Here is a 19741-nt window from a genome sequence, read left to right as displayed (position 1 = left end):
CATCTATGTCCCCATCTCCACTCTCCTGGAACTCACCAGATATTTCGGAGGTCCCTGGGTGGGAACGCTCAGAGGTTGAGAGGAGGGATGCAGGAGACAACCTGACCAGGTCAACCGTCCATCTTCCCCCTTCCATCCTTGCTAGCTTTGCCGGATCCGTGTCTTTCATCCTTCCTGAGGAGTTGAGGAGCCAAAACAAGCTAGAGGGTCCTGGGAGAGAGGAAGAAGCAAAGGGAGCCTCAGAGGCCCTGCAGAGATTTTCTGGCTGGAGGGGAAGCCTCCCATTATGTTGGGGTCCCCATCCTCAGCAAAATCCCTGCTTTATCTCATTTCTGGCCAGAGAGCTTCCCCTCTTCACCCCCCATCCCTCCAGGTCCCCATCTCCCCTCCCCTGGAACTCACCAGATCTCTCAGAGGTCCCTGGGAGGGAACGCTCAGATGTTGTGGGGAGGGATGCAGGAGACAGCCGGACCAGGTCAACCGTCCATCTTCCCCCTTCCATCCTCACTAGGTTTGCAGAATCCATCCCTTTTATCCTTCCTGAGGAGTCAAGGAGCCAAAACGAGCTGCAGGGTCCTGGGAGAGAGGAAGAAGGAAAGGGAGCCTCAGAGGCCCTGCAGGGATTCTCCTGCCCCTGGAGAAGCACAAATGGGGCGGCCCCTTCCCAACAGAAGCCCCATTTCTATACCTCTCCACTGGCTCCAATAAATCGGGTAGGCTACTTGCATGGCAATTGAAGAAAAAACAAAAAAGAGAGAGAGTAATTGAGAAATGAAAAATAATTGAAGATCCTAAAGAAATATGCAAAAAAATTGTAAACTACTATAGGAAATTTTACCATGCAGAAGAAGGCCAAGAGGAGAAAATGGAAAGACACATAGCACAAAATAGACTCCCGACAATAGCAGATTGAAAAATAGATCAATTAAATCTAGCAACAGCGATGATGGAGGTGCAGAAATCTCAAAAGCAAAGATAGTCCCCAGGTACGGATGGATTACTGGCGGCATTTTATAAGAAGTTAGAATATATATTATCAGAACCAATGAAACAGTACTAAATGGAATTTTAAAAGAAGGAAGAATACCAAAATCATGGGAACAAGCATTTATCACACTGATACCCAAACAAGGAGCAGATCCAACACTAATCAAAAATTATAGACCTATATCACTGTTCAATAATGATTATAAAATACCGTATTTTTCACTCTATAACATGCACCTGACCATAACACGCACGTAGTTTTTAGAGGAGGAAAATCCGTAGGCATGCCACCCGTAGGCATTCCCTCCATAACACGCACAGACATTTCCCCTTACTTTTTAGGAGAAAAAAAGTGAGTGTTATGGTGCAAAAAGTACAGTATATTGAATGAAATAATACACAGAGATCAGGCTGGCGTCTTACCAGGCAGACACATGCACAATAAAATGAGAAACATAATTGATATTTTAGAATATTTAGAAGCAAGATCAGATAAAAAAGCCATTTTGATGCTGATAGACATGGAGAAGGTCTTCAACATCTCTTGGAGCTCCATGAAAAAAACTACAGAAAAAACAGGACTCGGAGAAAATATTCTTAGGGGTGTTGAGGCAAAATAATAAGGAATATCATTGAATTTCGAAGTGGCAGGATTTAAGTTAAATAAAAATAAGACTAGTATGCTAGCAAAAAATATGTCAACACAGGAAAAAGAAGAACTAAAGAAAATATCAGGATTGGAAACACTAAATAAAACTAAGTATTTGGGAATCTGGCTGACAAATGAAAACAATCTATTTAAAGATAATTACCGTATTTTTCGCTCCAAAGGACGCTCCTGACCAAAAGACGCACCAAGTTTTTAGAGCAGGAAAACAAGGAAAAAGATCTGACTCAAATTTTGTACTAAACTAATTAAAACAGCAAAGTGTGTGGCTCCTGTCCACTTTGCTGCTTTAAAGCGAGCCATGGTATATAATGAGAATGGAAAAAGGACACATTCCATTATAATGTAGCTGTTTTCATTATCACTGGGAAGTCAGTATTGGCAGCAGTCACAAAAACTAAAATTTGAGCATTTTACTGTTACTAATCAAGAATATTAATAGTCAGGGAGAGAAACCAGGGCTGTGCAAATGAGAAGTGCTTGGGAGTATGGAGGAACAGCAAAAAGATAATAATAATAATAATAATAATAATAATAATAATAATAATAATAATAATAATAATTTATTATTTATACCCCGCCCATCTGGCTGGGCCTCCCCAGCCACTCTGGGCGGCTTCCAAAAGAATATTAAAATACTGTGAAGCTAAAGATCAAATGATTGTGCTCCAGTTCCTAAATCTCTGAAGTTTTCACAAAACAGGCATGGTTGTTTTGAAAGGAAGATTCAAAATGGAGTGACTGAGCAAAGAACAGAGGAGGAAAAGAGGGCAGATAAATAGCTTCCATTCAATACCAAAAGAACACAATGTTTTTGGTTTAGTATAGGTGGACTGTACTTGTAAGAATTTGTATAATGAATTATAGAGTTGGAGTGCAATATCAGAGCCTCTTTTCAGCAGTAAAGATTAGCTGCTAGGAACATGGTCCACACACACACAGGATGTCTGGTTATAGCTGTGCAGTTTAAACTGTTTCTGAGCCAGATACCTGCTCAGTTTTAGCTGAAATTACTATTACTGGTTTGTGGAGATCCTTTGCATGTATTTATGACTATTTCCCCAAAACTGCTACTTGAAGAAATCCCCAAACTTGCTATTTTTAAACTTCAAATGGAACTCAGAATCCGGTTAGGCAAACCTTTGCAGTTGAATTAGGAGGCACTGAGAGACAGCAATTTGCTGCTCCCCACCCTCCACCCCAGCAGCACACAAACTTCCCTCTGCTTGCAAACCTTGCAAACCTTGTCCGGACTTCAGGGGAAAGCAAAGTCTGCAGGCAGAGCAGTGTAGCTCCCCACCCCCCACCCCCAAAAAGCCCCCCAGCAGCACACAGCCTTCCCTCTGCTTGCAAACCTTGCAAACCTTGTCAGGACTTCAGGGGAAAGCAGAGGCTGCCGGCAGAGCCGCGTGGCTCCTCCCCCCACCCCCAAAGAGCAGCCCGGGAGCGCACAGCCTTCCCTCTGCTTGCAAACCTTGCAAACCTTGTCGGGACTTCAGGGGAAAGCAAAGTCTGTAGGCAGAGCAGTGTGGCTCCCCACCCCCCACCCCCAAAAGCACCCCAGCAGCACACAAACTTCCCTCTGCTTGCAAACCTTGCGAACCTTGTCGGGACTTCAGGGGAAAGCAAAGGCTGTAGGCAGAGCAGTGTGGCTCCTCCCCCCACCCCCAAAAAGCCCCCCAGCAGCACACAGCCTTCCCTCTGCTTGCAAACCTTGCAAACCTTGTCGGGACTTCAGGGGAAAGAAGAGGCTGCCGGCAGAGCCGCGTGGCTCCTCCCCCCACCCCCAAAGAGCAGCCCGGGAGCGCACAGCCTTCCCGCTGCTTGCAAACCTTGTCGGGACTTCGGGGAAAGCAGAGGCTGCCGGCAGAGCACCGTGGCTCCTCCCCCCACCCCCAAAGAGCAGCCCAGGAGCACAGGACAACAGCGATTTGGCTCCAGGGAACACACATTCGCTCCATAAGACGCACAGACTTTTTCTCTTACTTTTTAGGAGGGAAAAAGTGCGTCCTATGGAGCGAAAAATACGGTATATTAAAACATGGAAAGAAATCAATTTTGAATCATATAATAAGAAAATTGATATATAGAGTATGGGAAAACCATAAAGAGCCTAAAAACCCCGGTAGATTTCTCCTTATAAAGCAATAACTGGGGGAAAGAAAAATATGGAATTGAATTGGGCCACTTTCACTGCCTTGTTGTGACGAAGGGGCTTGAATAACTCAGAGACGCTATGAGCTAAGCTGTGCAGGGCCACCCAAGACGGACAGGTCATAGTGGAGAGTTTAGACCAAACGTGATCCACCTGGAGCAGGAACCGGCAAGCCACTCCAGTAGCCCTGCCAAGAAAACTCCATGGACAAAGACAACAGGCATATAAAAGTTATGACGCTGGAAGATGAGCCCCTCAGGTCGGAAGGCGTCCAACATGCTACTGAGGAAGAGCGGAGGACAAGGACAAGTAGATTCAGAGCTGATGAAGCGGCTGGGCCAAAGCCCAAAGGACGCTCAGTTGCGGATATGTCTGGAAGCAAAAGGAAAGTCTAACAAACACTCTGTGAGGTGAGTGGGTCTGAGAGACTTCAGAGAAGTGTGACTGGCCCAAGGTCACCCAGAAGCTGAGGGCCTTCTGGCGGTTCCCTCATTGCGAGAAGTGAGGTTACAGGGAACCAGACAGAGGGCCTTCTCGGTAGTGGCGCCTACCCTGTGGAACACCCACACCCCAGATGTGAAGGAAATAAGCAGCTATCCTATCTTTAAAAGACATCTGAAGGCAGCCATGTTTAGGGAAGTTTTTAATATTTAATGCTGTACTGTTTTTAACATTTGACTGGGAGCCGCCCAGAGTGGCTGGGGAAACTCAACCAAATGGGTGGGGTGTATTATTATTATTATTATTACTATTATTATTATTATTGTTATTGTTATTATTTAGAAAGCAGTGCTAATAACAAGGCCAGTGGAAGTGATGGTATTCCAGCTGAACTATTTAAAATTTCAAAAGATGCTGCTGTTATGTTAAGGTGCTACACTCAATATGCCAGCAAGTTTGGAAAACTCAGCAGTGGCCAGAGGATTGGAGAAGATCAGTCTACATCCCAATCCCCAAGAAGGGCAGTGCCAAAGAATGCTCCAACTACCGCACAATTGCACTCATTTCACATGCTAGCAAGGTTATGCTTAAAATTATACAAGGCAGGCTTAAGCAGTATGTGGACCGAGAACTCCCAGAAGTGCAAGCTGGATTTCGAAGAGGCAGAGGAACCAGAGCCAAATTGCAAACATGCGCTGGATTATGGAGAAAGCTAGAGAATTCCAGAAAGACATCTACTTCTGCTTCATTGACTATGCAAAAGCCTTTGACTGTGTTGACCACAGCAAACTATGGCAAGTTCTTAAAGAAATGGGAGTGCCTGATCACCTCATCTGTCTCCTGAGACATCTCTATGTGGGACAAGAGGCTACAGTTAGAACTGGATATGGAACAACTGATTGGTTCAAAATTGGGAAAGGAGTATGACAAGGCTGTATATTGTCTCCCGGCTTATTTAACTTATATGCAGAATTCATCATGCGAAAGGCTGGGCTGGATGAATCCCAAGCCGGAATTAAGATTGCCGAAGAAATATCACAACCTTGATGGCAGAAAGTGAGGAAGAATTAAAGAACCTTTTAATGAGGGTGAAAGAGGAGAGCGCAAAATATGGTCTGAAGCTCAACATCAGAAAAAAGAAGATCATGGCCACTGGGCCCATCACCTCCTGGCAAATAGAAGGGGAAGAAATGGAGGCAGTGAGAGATTTTACTTTCTTGGGCTCCAGGATCACTGCAGATGGTGACAGCAGCTATGAAATTAAAAGACGCCTGCTTCTTGGGAGACAAGCAATGACAAACCTAGACAGCATCTTAAAAAGCAGAGACATCACCTTGCCAACAAAGGTCCGTATAGTTAAAGCTATGATTTGACCCCAGTAGTGATGTATGGAAGTGAGAGCTGGACCATCAAGAAGGCTGATCGCCGAAGAATTGATGCTTTTGAATTATGGTGCTGGAGGAGACTCTTGAGAGTCCCATGGACTGCAAGAAGATCAAACCTCTCCATTCTGAAGGAAATCAGCCCTGAGTGCTCACTGGAAGGACAGATCCTGAAGCTCCAAGACTTTGGCCACCTCATGAGAAGAGAAGACTCCCTGGAAAAGACCCTGATGTTGGGCAAGATGGAGGGCACAAGGAGAAGGGGACGACAGAGGACGAGATGGTGGGACAGTGTTCTCGAAGCTACAAACATGAGTCTGACCAAACTGCGGGAGGAAATAAAACACCACTTAACAGGGTGGATCCAGTATACCAAATAAATGAGGTCTTCAAAGCTGACAATAAAAAGGGTTTTGCAATTTCAGTATTGGATAAAGGATTATTACAAAATAATAATAATAATAATAATAATAATAATTATTTATTTATACCCTGCCCATCTGGCTGAGTTTCCCCAGCCACTCTGGGCGGCTCCCAATCAGTGTTAAAAACAGTACAGCGTTACATATTAAAAACTTCCCTGAACAGGGCTGCCTTAAGATGTCTTCTGAATGTCAGGTAATTATTTATCTCTTTGACATCTGATGGGAGGGCGTTCCACAGGGCGGGTGCCACTACCGAGAAGGCCCTCTGTCTGGTTCCCTGTAACTTGGCTTCTCGCTGTGAGGGAACCGCCAGAAGGCCCTCGGCGCTGGATCTCAGTGTCCGGGCTGAACGATGGAGGTGGAGACGCTCCTTCAGGTATACAGGACCGAGGCTGTTTAGGGCTTTAAAGGTCAGCACCAACACTTTGAATTGTGCTCGGAAACGCACTGGGAGCCAATGTAGGTCTTTCAAGACCGGCGGCCGCTCCCAGTCACCAGTCTAGCTGCCACATTCTGGATTAATTGCAGTTTCCAGGTCACCTTCAAAGGTAGCCCCACGTAGAGCGCATTGCAGTAGTCCAAGCGTGAGATAACTAGAGCATGCACCACTCTGGCGAGACAGTTCGCGGGCAGGTAGGGTCTTAGCCTGCGTACCAGGTGGAGCTGGTAGACAGCTGCCCTGGACACAGAGTTAACCTGCGCCTCCATGGACAGCTGTGAGTCCAAAATGACTCCCAGGCTGCGCACCTGGTCCTTCAGGGGCACAGTTACCCCATTCAAGACCAGGGAATCCCCCACACCAACCCGCTCCCTGTCCCCCAAAAACAGTACTTCTGTCTTGTCAGGATTCAACCTCAATCTGTTAGCCACTATCCATCCTCCAACCGCCTCCAGGCACTCACACAGGACCTTCACCGCCTTCATTGGTTCTGATTTAAAGGAGAGGTAGAGCTGGGTGTCATCTGCATACTGATGAACACCCAGTCCAAACCCCCTGATGATCTCTCCCAGCAGCTTCATATAGATATGAAAAAGCATGGGGGAGAGGACAGAACCCTGAGGCACCCCACAAGTGAGAGCCCAGGGGTCCGAACACTCATCCCTCACCACCACTTTCTGAACACGGCCCAGGAGGAAAGAGCGGAACCACTGTATGACAGTGCCCCCAGCTCCCAGCCCCTCAAGACAGTCCATAAGGATGTTATGGTCGATGGTGTCAAAGGCTGCTGAGAGATCCAGCAGAACTAGGAAACAGCTCTCACCTTTGTCCCTAGCCCGCTGGAGATCATCAACCAGTGCGACCAAGGCAGTTTCAGTCCCATGGTGAGGCCTGAATCCCGACTGGAAGGGATCCAAATGGTCCGTTTCCTCCAGGCGTGCTTGGCAGATTTGAGACTGGGCGATAGTTGGCCAAATTGGCCGGGTCTAAAGATGTTTTTTTAAGAAGCGGTTTAATGACCACCTCTTTCAGCGGGTCTGGGAAGGCTCCCTCACAGGGGGAAGCATTCACCACCCCGCAGAGCCCATCGCCCAGCCCTTCCCGGCTCGCTTTTATCAGCCAGGCTGGGCAAGGATCAAGGAGACAGGTGGTCGGTTTCACTTGTCCAAGCAGCCTGTCCACATCCTCAGAGGTAACAGATTGGAATTGATCCCATGTAACAGGACCAGACAGAACTCTAGCACTCTCCCGCCCCAGCCCTGCTCCCACGGTGGAGTCTACCTCCTTCTGAATCTGAGCGATTTTATCTGCAAAAAACTTTGCAAAAGCATTGCAGGAGATCTTGGGGTCCCTACCAGGCCCCGGTGGTGCAGGTGGTTCCGATAGATTGCGAACCACCTGAAAAAGTCTCCTGCTGCTGTTTTCTGCAGATGCAATGGAGGCGGCGAAGAAGGCCCTCTTCGCCGTCACCATTGCCACTTGGTAGGCTCGACGTTGAGCTCTAACCCGTGTCCGGTCTGATTCAGAATGAGTTTTCCGCCACTGGCGCTCTAGCCGTCTCAACGATTGTTTCATCACCCTCAGCTCCGGGGAAAACCACGGGGCTGTCCAGGCTCCATGCAATCGGAGAGGGCGATTCGGAGCCAGACAGTCAATAGCCCTGGTTAACTCCGCATTCCAGCGTGCCACCAGGGAATCAGCTGAAAGGCCATCAACTTGGGATAAAGCATCCCCTACCACTCTCTGGAAGCCAATTGGATCCATTAAGTGGCGGGGGCGGACCATCCGAATCGGTCCCACCTCCCTGCAGAGGGGAAGGGTTGCAGAGAAGTCCAGTTGCACCAGGAAGTGATCTGACCATGGCACTTTTTTTGTTTCGCTTTTAGTTAGTGTCAAATCACCAACAACCATAGAGGTGAACACCAAGTCTAAGGCATGTCCACGGCTATGAGTTGGGCCAAACTTATTCAGGGACAGCCCCATGGAGGCCATGCTTTCCACGAAGTCCCGAGCAGCCCCTTGTAAGGTCGTATCGGCATGGATGTTAAAATCCCCTAGGGCGACCAAGCTAGGCGTCTCCAGGAGAACATCCGCCACGACCTGAAGCAGCTCGGGCAGGGAATCCTTGGTGCAGCGGGGAGGTCGGTACACCAAAAGGAATCCTGTACTGCCCCTACTGCCCAGAACATGCACTCAGAAAACTGGGTCTTCCCAATAGGACGCCTGGTGCAGACTAATGACTTCCTAAAAATCACTGCAACCCCCCCTCCCCGCCCACATGACCTAGGTTGCTGTGCGTAAGAGAAACCTGGTGGGCAAGCAGCGGCAAGGACAGGCCCATCTGCTTCATCCAACCAGGTCTCTGTCACACATGCCAGGTCAAATCCTCCATCCACAATCAGGTCGTGGATGGCAGTGGTTTTATTCATCATTGACCTGGCATTGCACAGCAACACTTTCAGGTCATGTGGGTTTCCCTTGCTGATTACTGTATCCTTCTGGTCAGGACCAGACCTGGAGGCAGGGATAGTCCTCAAAGAACGACTAAACGTGCCTCCTCGGTAATGACAAAACAAAAGAAAATAAAAGTTTAGATGTATTCAAGTCTCCAGGGCCAGATGAACTGCATCCAAGAGTATTAAAAGAACTGGCAGATGTGATCTCAGAACCACTGGCAGTCATCTTTGAGAATTCCTGGAGAACAGGCGAAGTCCCGGCAGACTGGAGGAGGGCAAATGTTGTCCCTATTTTCAAAAAGGGGAAAAGAGAGGACCCAAATAATTACCGCCCAGTCAGTCTGACATCAATACCAGGGAAGATTCTGGAGCAGATCATTAAGCAAACAGTCTGTGAGCACCTAGAAAGGAATGCTGTGATCACCAATAGTCAGCATGGATTTCTGAAAAATAAGTCACGTCAGACTAACCTCATCTCGTTTTTTGACAGAATTACAAGCCTGGTAGATGAAGGGAACGCAGTGGATGTAGCCTACCCTGATTTCAGCAAGGCATTTGACAAGGTGCCCCATGATATTCTTGTAAAGAAGCTGGTAAAATGCGGTCTTGACTATGCTACCACTCAGTGGATTTGTAACTGGCTGACTGACCGAACCCAAAGGGTGCTCATCAATGGTTCCTCTTCATCCTGGAGAAGAGTGACTAGTGGGGTGCCACAGGGTTCTGTCTTGGGCCCGGTCTTATTCAACATCTTTATCAACGACTTGGATGATGGACTCAAGGGCATCCTGATCAAATTTGCAGATGACACCAAACTGGGAGGGGTGGCTAACACCCCAGAGGACAGGATCACACTTCAAAACGACCTTGACAGATTAGAGAACTGGGCAAAAGCAAACAAGATGAATTTTAACAGGGAGAAATGTAAAGTATTGCACTTGGGCAAAAAAAATGAGAGGCACAAATACAAGATGGGGGACACCTGGCTTGAGAGCAGTACATGTGAAAAGGATCTAGGAGTCTTGGTGGACCACAAACTTGACATGAGCCAACAGTGTGACGCGGCAGCTAAAAAAGCCAATGCAATTCTGGGCTGCATCAATAGGAGTATAGCATCTAGATCAAGGGAAGTAATAGTGCCACTGTATTCTGCTCTGGTCAGACCTCACCTGGAGTACTGTGTCCAGTTCTGGGCACCACAGTTCAAGAAGGACAGTGACAAACTGGAACGTGTCCAGAGGAGGGCAACCAAAATGGTCAAAGGCCTGGAAACGATGCCTTATGAGGAACGGCTAAGGGAGCTGGGCATGTTTAGCCTGGAGAAGAGGAGGTTAAGGGGTGATATGATAGCCATGTTCAAATATATAAAAGGATGTCATATAGAGGAGGGAGAAAAGTTGTTTTCCGCTGCTCCAGAGAAGCAGACACAGAGCAATGGATCCAAACTACAAGAAAGAAGATTCCACCTAAACATTAGGAAGAACTTCCTGACAGTAAGAGCTGTTTGACAGTGGAATTTGCTGCCAAGGAGTGTGGTGGAGTCTCCTTCTTTGGAGGTCTTTAAGCAGAGGCTTGACAACCATATGTCAGGAGTGCTCTGATGGTGTTTCCTGCTTGGCAGGGGGTTGGACTCGATGGCCCTTGTGGTCTCTTCCAACTCTATGATTCTATGAAAAGTAATTTCTAAAATGTACGGAACATTATTGGAGTGGAAGGATATGGATGAACAGGTAAAGGCGGTAATGATCAAATTGGCTATGGATTTAGGGAAACCTATTCAATTAACATCATGGGAAAAATTATGGAAGGAGAGTTGGAATTTTACGGCTTGTGAGGCAATAACAGAAAATTTGATAAAGATGTTTTATAGATGGTATTTAACACCAACCAAGATATGTAAAATGTATAAAAGAAAATCAAAATTACGTTGGAGGTGGAAGCAAGTAGAGGGGACACTTCTGCATATGTGGTGGCTATGTGATAAAATCAAGGGCTTCTGGGATACGGTGTATGAAGCCTCATCATGGTTTGAAAAGGCAGGACTGGTGGAAGAATATTCCCAGACAGAACAGGAGATACATCTCCTATGGAGAGTTTTCCATTCCAGGAGAGTTGTGGGTGTGTTAACATCTCAGATGCTGTAGGCGGCGCTGTTGGGCTCCCTCAAAATAGAGGAGGAAGAAGAAGAGTTTGGATTTGATATCCCGCTTTATCACTACCCGAAGGAGTCTCAAAGCGGCTAACATTCTCCTTTCCTTTTCTCCCCCACAACAAACACTCTGTGAGGTGAGTGGGGCTGAGAGACTTCAGAGAAGTGCGACTGGCCCAAGGTCACCCAGCAGCTGCAGGTGGAGGAAGAGCGGAGACACGAACCCGGTTCCCCAGATTACGAATCCACCGCTCTGAACCACTACACCACACTGGCTCTCTCGTTTCTCCTACAGAGATCTGTATGGAATTTCAAAGCTGATTTCATGATCCAACAGGGAGTCTTACCTGAGAGGCCACGATCCCACGATTCTGATCCTTGACTTCCTTCTGCAGAGCTCTCTGGTCAGGATCCAGCAAAGCCCAGTCCTCCTCTGTGAAAGGAACAGCTATGTCTTCAAAGCACACTGGACCCTAAGGGAAAAAGGGAGAATAAAGATGATCACATTGCTCTGTTCTCTTATGTAACAATTTTGGTGTGTATTTAAATGATGGGTACAGTGTTGCTTCAGGATAAGAACAGAAATTGCACAGCGGTTGCCCCATTTTCTAACGTGGTACCTCGGGTTAAGAACAGTTTCAGGTTAAAAATGGACCTCCAGAATAAATTAAGTTCTTAACCCGAGGTAACACTGTATTAATCTTTGTGTAAGTGGGGGAATTCACATAATAATAATTTTATTATCTATATGGCACTCATCTTCAGGTAAATCTTTGCAAGCATTCCCATTTTCCAGATGGAAGGACCTCCTCTCCCTTCATCTGGTGGGGTGGACCCTCCCCCTGCCCTCAAGCGAACTTCAAGGGGCACCAGGAGGGGGAGGGGAGGGGAAGCCCCATTGTGCATTGTGAGGGGAGGGAATGGAAGAGTGTGTCTTATTTATTTCCTTGACCCAAAGCCCCCCCCCCCAAAAGGAAGGCAGCATCTGGATCCCAAGGAAGAGCAGAGCTGCATATTTCCTGCAAACTCGCCCCCTCCCTGGCTTGGCAGAGAGGACAAAGGAGGACCCTCTGCTCCCTGACTTGGGGGTCTCCCCCCACCGCGCATGACCTGAGCAGGGACCCCCATTCATTCTCCCTGCCCCCTGGGACCCCCTTCTCCCCATTGCACCCTCAGGGGGAGGAAATAGGGGACTCACCCGAGTCCAGGAGGGGCTTTTGCAAAGGAGAGAGAAGAAAGCAGGGAGGGAGGGGGGAGGGGGGACCTTCACCCCTTCACTTCCCGTCCTCTCTAGGAATCCAGCTCTGCTCCTTTTAACCCTTGGCAAGCCGAGCGCCCCAGTCCTCCCCTCCCTCTCCCTGCCTTCAGTTTTCCTGCTTCTGCGCCTGCGCTCTAGGGGCTGCCCCCCTTATCTCCTGGGGGGAGAAGAGGCGAAGGGCTGCCTAGTGGCGGGAGGTGCCTTGGGCTCAGCAATGGCTCCCTCCAGACACCCCCCCAAAACACCCTCCAGCTCAGGGGGGGGGAGGAGGAGGGAGGGGGGCTTCCCAGCCGGGAGACCCCTCCCCTCCCCAGGAAAATAGGGAGATGAGGAAGTGTCCCAGGCCAGGAATGACTGGCACTCGCGATCTCGGGGGGAGGCCAAAATGAGATTTACTGTCATGAGCTTTCAGGAGACCCCCCTCCAAAGGACCCATGGGAAATGGCTAATCAATCAAGCCGCTTTGGGCCAATAATTGATACCTTCAGATCCTTGACAAAAGAGGTACTTTCTGCCAGCCCCACCCTCGACCCAAAGCGGATATTAGACGGAGCAAATGGGAAGAAATCGGACTTTAGTGCAATCCGGCGAGGGATGCAGGCCGAGGCGAAGGGAGTTTTCACCCAGCCTTTCCCAAGAGAGAGGAATCCTGAGGAGAAATCCGCCCCTGAAGGCCCCCCGGGAATCCTTGGCGCCTGAAACTGAGGCGAGGCAGTTGGCGGGAAAAGGCGGGAAAAGGCGCTGAGGGGAAGCAGCAGCGGGGGAGGGGCGCCTCCTCTCTCCTCCCTCAGAGACCCAGAGAGAGGCAAGGGGGGGCGGAAAGGGGGGGCAGGGGGGTCTCTCTCTCCCTTGTCGCACGAAACACCCCCCCCATCATTCAGTTTAACTCCACACACACTACAAACGCTGCGCTTCTGTGATAAATTCATAGAAAATCCACCATGCATCAGATCTGCACTGTTCCACTTTTATTTGACTCCATGAAGGAAGGACTACAAAATGGGGAAGGTTTGATACAGGGCAGCCATAATCCCTTCACCATCCCAGCACATCCACAGGAGCCCTGCCCAGTTGCTATGCCAACCCTGATGGTCCCAGACAGAAGACCATCAAGATCACAAAGAACTTGCATATGGGAGTGGATTCAGCACTGACTGGAATAAAGGACAATGATCAGATCTTCGCTCTGGGGGCAGGAAACTGCAAACTCCCCTCTGTCACCTGGAAGGTACTCATGGGGAGGGGGAAAGGAGGAACCAGCCAGGTGACAGGACACTCAGGTTACCATCACCACCCCTCCCTCAACCCCTCCTTTCTGTGATGTATGCGTGATGTTTCTGGGGGTGGGCTTGATCTACAGGGTGGCAATTTCAAAAGTCTTTATAAGGCCTTGCACACCATTTTTCTGTGTCCTTTCTCTCTCCTGCAAGTGAGGGGAATACCCTGTTGCAACAGTTCAATCAAGGCCAAGCCTACAGGCTGCTGATTTGCTCCAAGGTATCCTGGTTGGTGTCTTTGTTTTTGTCCAAGGGAGCCCGTGGATTTTTCCGTTAACACCCTCACAACCCCATTGCGTTCCTCTCATGGTGGAAGGTGTGAGAGAAAAGAGATGACCCTGCCTGCCTTCCAAGGCTGAGGTTTGGACAGACACCCAATGAAGGGGGCCCTTCGAAGAATGGTTGATCTGGACAACCTGAGTTGTGGAGAAGAATCCCTCAGAGGCTCCTTTCCTTGCTAGTGTTACAACTAAGTGTTAGAAGTCGATTGTGAGCCTGGAAAGAGGGAGAGATTTACAGTTGAGAGGTGACTTGAGATAATGTTACGGAAATTACGGGGGGGGGCATATTTAAAGTTAAATGTTACAAATATTACGCCTGAATGTATCCTTTCAACTTGACAGCCCTCGTCTGCCCCCAAAATGGGCCAAGACCTCTGTTCCTCTCCTTTAGGCGGTAGTTCAACAGGAGAAGTTGCTCTCCCTCCAGATCCCTGCAGGCCTCAGGGGGCCACTGGAGCCCAGTGGGGGACTCTGGGGAACTGGCTGAAGTGGGGTCCTCCAAGTGAGGGCCATCCATAAAGGGCTCCTGGGACCCCGAGGGGCCAGAAGGGGAGTCTCCAGCTTGGCCTTTCCCCTATTTCGGCAGGTGGAGCCCCTCTCCTAGCGCTGACTCTTGGGGGCACTGGGATAGGAATTTTGAGGTCTTCGATATATAGTAATGTTCATAACCGCACGTACATAGATCAGCACAGGAAGACTGACCTGAAGCCATTTTGATTCCTAAACTGAGCCAATGTTTTCTTTGCAAGGTCAAAGTGGAAAAGCCTCCCCATTGTCTTTTCCTTCACAAATCCTGTCTTAAAGGTGTTTGAATAGGGTGTGAGCCTGTGACCTGGGCCAGGAACTAAGTATTTATCATTACAAAAGACTGGCCAGGCTCCCCAGGCAATCCAATCAAGTAACCTGCCAGCCAGGAGATAAACAACAACAGGAGAAAAACAATATTCAAATGTTCTGTTTAGACCTCCTTTTTTGTGATGTAGGTGTGATGTATCTGAGGGGTGGTCTTAGGTTACACCCCTTCTGTGATATATGTATGATGTTTCTGGGGGTGGTCTTGATCTTCTTGTTGTTTAGTCGTTTAGTCGCGTCTGACTCTTCGGGACCCCCTGGACCAGACCACGCCAGGCCCTCCTGTCTTCCACTGCCTCCCGCAGTTTGGTCAAACTCATGCTGGTAGCTTTGAGAACACTGTCCCACCATCTCATCTTCTGTCGTCCCCTTCTCCTTGTGCCCTCCATCTTTCCCAACATCAGGGTCTTTTCCAGGGAGTCTTCTCTTCTCATGAGGTAGCCAAAGTTTTGGAGCCTCAGCTTCAGGATCTGTCCTTCCAGTGAGCACTCAGGGCTGATTTCCTTAAGAATGGATGCGTTTGACCTTCTTGCAGTCCATGGGACTCTCAAGAGTCTCCTCCAGCACCAGAATTCAAAAGCATCAATTCTTTGGCGATCAGCCTTCTTGATGGTCCAGTTCTCACTTCCATGCATCACTACTGGGAAAACCATGGCTTTAACTATACAGACCTTTGTTGGCAAGGTGATGTCTCTGCTTTTTAAGGTCTTGATCTACAGGGTGGCAATTTCAAAAGTCTTTATAAGGCCTTGCACACCATCTTTCTGGGTCCTTCCTCTCTCCTGCAAGTGAGGGGAGCACCCTGTTGCAACAGTTCAATAAAGGCCAAGCCTACAGGCTGCTGTTTTGCTCCAAGTAATCCTGGTTGGTGTCTTTGTTTTTTGTCCAAGGGAGCCCTCGGATTTTTCCGTTAACAAAGTGAAGCTGCGGAGGAGGCCTAGGAGGCGGTCCAAGGAGCTCCCCCTTCCACAACAACCCTGCCAGGCTGGCCTCTTGCATGTCGCCCCCTTTCCAGCAGGCGAAGCTGCAGGGGCCACTCACTTCCTGGCCCTCCAAAAATGAAGGAGGCTTTTGACCCTGGATGAACCTGAGAGGAGCCTTGAGGGGGGCAGGGAGGGGCTCTTGCCCCTTCCCAGACTTTTCCTCCATTTATTGCTACTGTTTATCAAACTTGGCCACCCTCACCTCTCCTGCAGCCCTGGAAGGAAAAAACAGACACACGGCATGCATTTCTTTTCAAGGCGTGTTTATTCTCCAAGTTGGCTCTGCCCCACGGGGCTTACAGTCTACAGCAGAATCTACACAGAATGCGGAGGGGGGCGAATTCTGGGCTCTGGGGGGAGGGAAGGGGGGGCAGGTCCTAGTCCGTATCGAGAGAGAGGGCCGAGGGGAACGAAAGCTGCTCTGCCTGGCCGTCTCTGCAGGGACGTTGCGGGGAAACGGGCTCCTTTTGCACCCAGGTCTCTAGAGGGGATAAACTTGGGTCTGGACTGTACCACTTCAGGTCCCCCAGAGGGGGAGGTAAAGGGACACCTGATGACCCACATTCTGTAAGTGGAGGATCCCTGATTTATTTATTGGGGGGGAGGGATATGCCAATCTTGCTCAAGTCAGTCTCCCCTACTCCAAAAAGGTTCTCTCCCACAATCCCAAAGACAACACAGGCCCCCCCGTCAAGAGTCTCCCAGAGCATGTGCAGAGTCTGTGGCCCAGGACCTTAGGGGTGCTTTTGATGCAATTCCTGCCTTGCGGGGGGTTGGACTAGATCAGGGGTCTGCAACCCACAGCTCCGGAGCCGCATGTGGCTCTTTTACACCTTTGCCGTGGCTCCGGGGCGGATACTAGCGAGGGGAGGAGGCGCAGTGTGCGCCCCGACACTCCCCACTGTGGCGGGCGCTGTACTGGCTGTGACGTCGCATGGGGGCGGTGTGTGCGTTAGTCACGCACCGTCCCGACGTCACCTTCCCGCCCGCTACATTGTAAGGGGCATGTACGCTGGTCACTGTTTTGAAGGGGAGTGAAGAACACACACACAAAAAAAGTAACTTGTTAATTTAACGTTTATTTCTATGAGGAGGAGTAATTCTGAGGGGTCAAACAAAGAAATAATTTTTAAAAAGTGACAAAAAAGTTATTTTTATAATGACGAGTTTTGTGGCTTCCAGTTTTTTTTTCCTTCGGAAACGGGTCCAAGTGGCTCTTTTTGTCTTAAAGGTTGCAGACCCCTGGACTAGATGACCCTCAGGGCCCCCTCCCAATTCTACACTTCTATAATTTCACAGCACGGAAGTGAGGAGGGGCAGGGGCTGCCAGAAAGGGGGGCTTTTGCTATGCACAGATCTGGCCCCCTCCTTGAAATCACAGCTGTGAATCTGCAGGATGCGAAGCCAAGCAGACCCCTGACCCCACAAAGGAAGGGGAAGGGGCTTCCCACAAGGGGCCGGAGGGGCAAGACTGGGCAGCCAAAGAGGGGGGACCCAGGAGTCCGGGGGCCTACGATCCACTTTGCCCTTTCAACGGGATCCGGAGACAGGCAAGAAACCAAGCCGGGAGCAGGGTTGCCCAAAGTCCGTTACTGCAGAAAGAAGAGAAATCTGTGAGATACTGACCCAATTTGGAGACGAAACATTAGCTGGCTAGGGGTTGCAATTGCGGGAATTGCTCCACAAGAACCCTGCGAAGTAGGCAGACTGGATCCTAGCCCCCAGCCCCCCTGCGAGCTTCATCATGGCCAGGGACAGGGGATTCAAACCCAGATCTCTCGGCCAGGGCCTAGTCTGGCCCTCTCACCACTGCACGGCACTGCCTCTCAGTGAGTGGCACAGAGATATTTTTTTTAAGAATAGAAAAATGAGGAATCGAGAGAACTTGGCAGTCTTGGGAGAATCTTGGGCACTGACCTCGGATTTGGGCTTCTCCGATTTGGGTTTTTCTTCAGAAGCTGAAAAGGAGGGAAATGAAGCAGGGAAAGGTGAATGACCAGAAAACCCAGGGAAATGGACTTGAAAGCATGCGGAAAGCTAAAACGGAAATCAACATTTCTGAGCCGCTGGGCAGGGATGTTTTTAGCAGGCGACCAAAGAGAGTCTGGCCAAGGCGCCTGGTTGGTATCAAGAGGCAGGGAGTTCCAAAGGTTGTTGGAGCCAGGAGGGCCCCGAGGGTCATCTAGTCCAACCCCCCACAAGGCAGGAATCTTGAAACCAGAACCCTGAAATCAAGAGCCTCAGGCTGTACCAGCTGAGCTTCTTGTACTGGCAAATGTGGGAAAGGGGAGTCAATTGGCCAGTGCCAGTTCCGCCAATCAACGATGTCAAGTGGGGGGGGGAAGGTTTATCAACTGCTTCTAGAGATAAGATTCTAGAGATAAGATTGCTGCTAAGTGCAGCTGCAGACTCTCAGTGTAGCATTGATTTATGCTTACAATATTCAGCTCTGTATATAGTTTTGTATCATAGTTGTAGTTATAGAATAAAAGGAAGATATTCTACAGAGCTGCTCTCCGAGTGGTTTATACTCTGCAAGACTCTGCAAAACTCTGCTGCGCAACGACTGTATTATCGAGACAGTGAATCCGGTGCTCTCAGCTCTAAGCTGTGAGTCCACAGCACTGTGACCTGTTCCTGTGAGAAAGGAGGTCTCTGGCGGTGCTACCCAGCTCGCCTAGCCCAGTTGGGGTTGAGGTGCATGAGTCCAGTTGGTGCACTGGCTCTAGGGCGATGCTGACACCCTCGTGGCGGACAGCCACGCTCCGCAGGCGCAGGGAGGCACCGCCGCCCTCGGCGTCCAGCAGCAGCTCGGCCCCCTCCTCGGCCACCGACACCCCCCGTGAGGCTCCGTCGAAGGCCAGCACCACCTTCCCGGCCCCCCGGAACTGATGGCGCCACTCCACCGAGAAGGCCGAGGCCGGCGCCGAGAAGCCGCAGTGCAGGACCGCTGGGTGCCCGAGGCGGGACTCCAGGCGCGGCGTCCGCGTGAAGAAGAAGAAGAAGAAGAGTTTGGATTTGATATCCCGCCTTTCACTCCCTTTAAGGAGTCTCAAAGCGGCTAACATTCTCCTTTCCCTTCCTCCCCCACAACAAACACTCTGTGAGGTGAGTGGGGCTGAGAGACTTCAAGGAAGTGTGACTGGCCCAAGGTCACCCAGCAGCTGCAGGTGGAGGAGCGGAGACGCGAACCCGGTTCCCCAGATTAGGAGTCTACCGCTCTTAACCACTACACCACACTGACCGACAGCACCGCTGCGCAAGGAGGGAGGAGGGCGAGGTGAGCGGGAGAGATCCCCAGCGGTCATCTAAACCAACCCCCCGTGCAAGGGAGGAATCCCAGAAGGGAAAAACAACAAACCCAAGGCCGTGTTTAGCAGATGCGGCGCCAGGCTGCAAATGTCCGCCCAACACCCCCAAATTATCACCGATAGTGTTGGGGTGGCCGTAGCTGTGCACTGCCAGCCATTGTGGGGGGCGCACCTCTCCCCCATGCCAATGCAGGAGAGCGATCCCCCGAGAGGCCAGCACCCTATGGGAAAGACGGCTCTGAACAAGCCCACAATCTATTTGATTTATTCATTTAATTTCGTGGTTCTCAAATTTGGGGGGGGACCCCCATAAACGCTCTCCCTTTCAGCCAGTGCCCTAGAAGAGGCATGGTTTGGAACAACTGTTTGCACGACCCAGAAAGATGAAAGCAAGATTTGAAAGAGCAACAATTACTTGCCAAATGACTCAAAATCCACTTCAAACTACTCCAAGTAGTTCAACCCAGCAGATGCCTTTGATCCAGGGATTTCCGCTTTCCAATTGGCCCACGGTGCCCCCCACCCCCCAGGAGGGTGTAACCGATGACTTTGGGCACTCCTAATTTAAATAACTGCATTTCTGCCCCGCCTTCTCCTCCCAGGGGCTCAAGGCGGCCTCCCTCCCCTTCCCCTTCCCCTTCCCCTCCCCTTCCCCCGCGCTGACCCTGCCAGTTAGGC

The 19741-nt window shown here is 49.9% G+C and overlaps 2 protein-coding genes across 3 annotated transcripts in view; both read right to left on the bottom strand.

Annotated features, from left to right (window-relative positions):
• LOC310702297 (uncharacterized protein) overlaps positions 1–19741 on the bottom strand; it is a 636573-nt gene that overhangs the window by 138130 nt on the left and 478702 nt on the right. The window lies entirely within an intron of this gene.
• Positions 1–19741, bottom strand: part of LOC310702288 (uncharacterized protein) — a 165169-nt gene that overhangs the window by 50863 nt on the left and 94565 nt on the right. The window contains exons 4-5 of one of the 2 annotated variants that reach the window (XM_083493694.1): positions 403–576; positions 37–210 (exon numbers count right to left, since the gene is read on the bottom strand). The exons of the other annotated variant lie outside the window; for it this stretch is intronic. Of the exons in view, the coding sequence (XP_083349820.1) occupies positions 37–210; positions 403–576 (348 nt within the window). The remainder of the gene's footprint in view (positions 1–36; positions 211–402; positions 577–19741) is intronic. 2 annotated transcript variants of the gene reach the window in all.

This window comes from Podarcis liolepis, assembly GCF_965112155.1.
Source record: "Podarcis liolepis genome assembly, chromosome: 2".
NCBI classification, from domain to species: Eukaryota; Metazoa; Chordata; class Lepidosauria; order Squamata; family Lacertidae; genus Podarcis; species Podarcis liolepis.
This window is presented reverse-complemented; position numbering and strand designations above follow the sequence as displayed.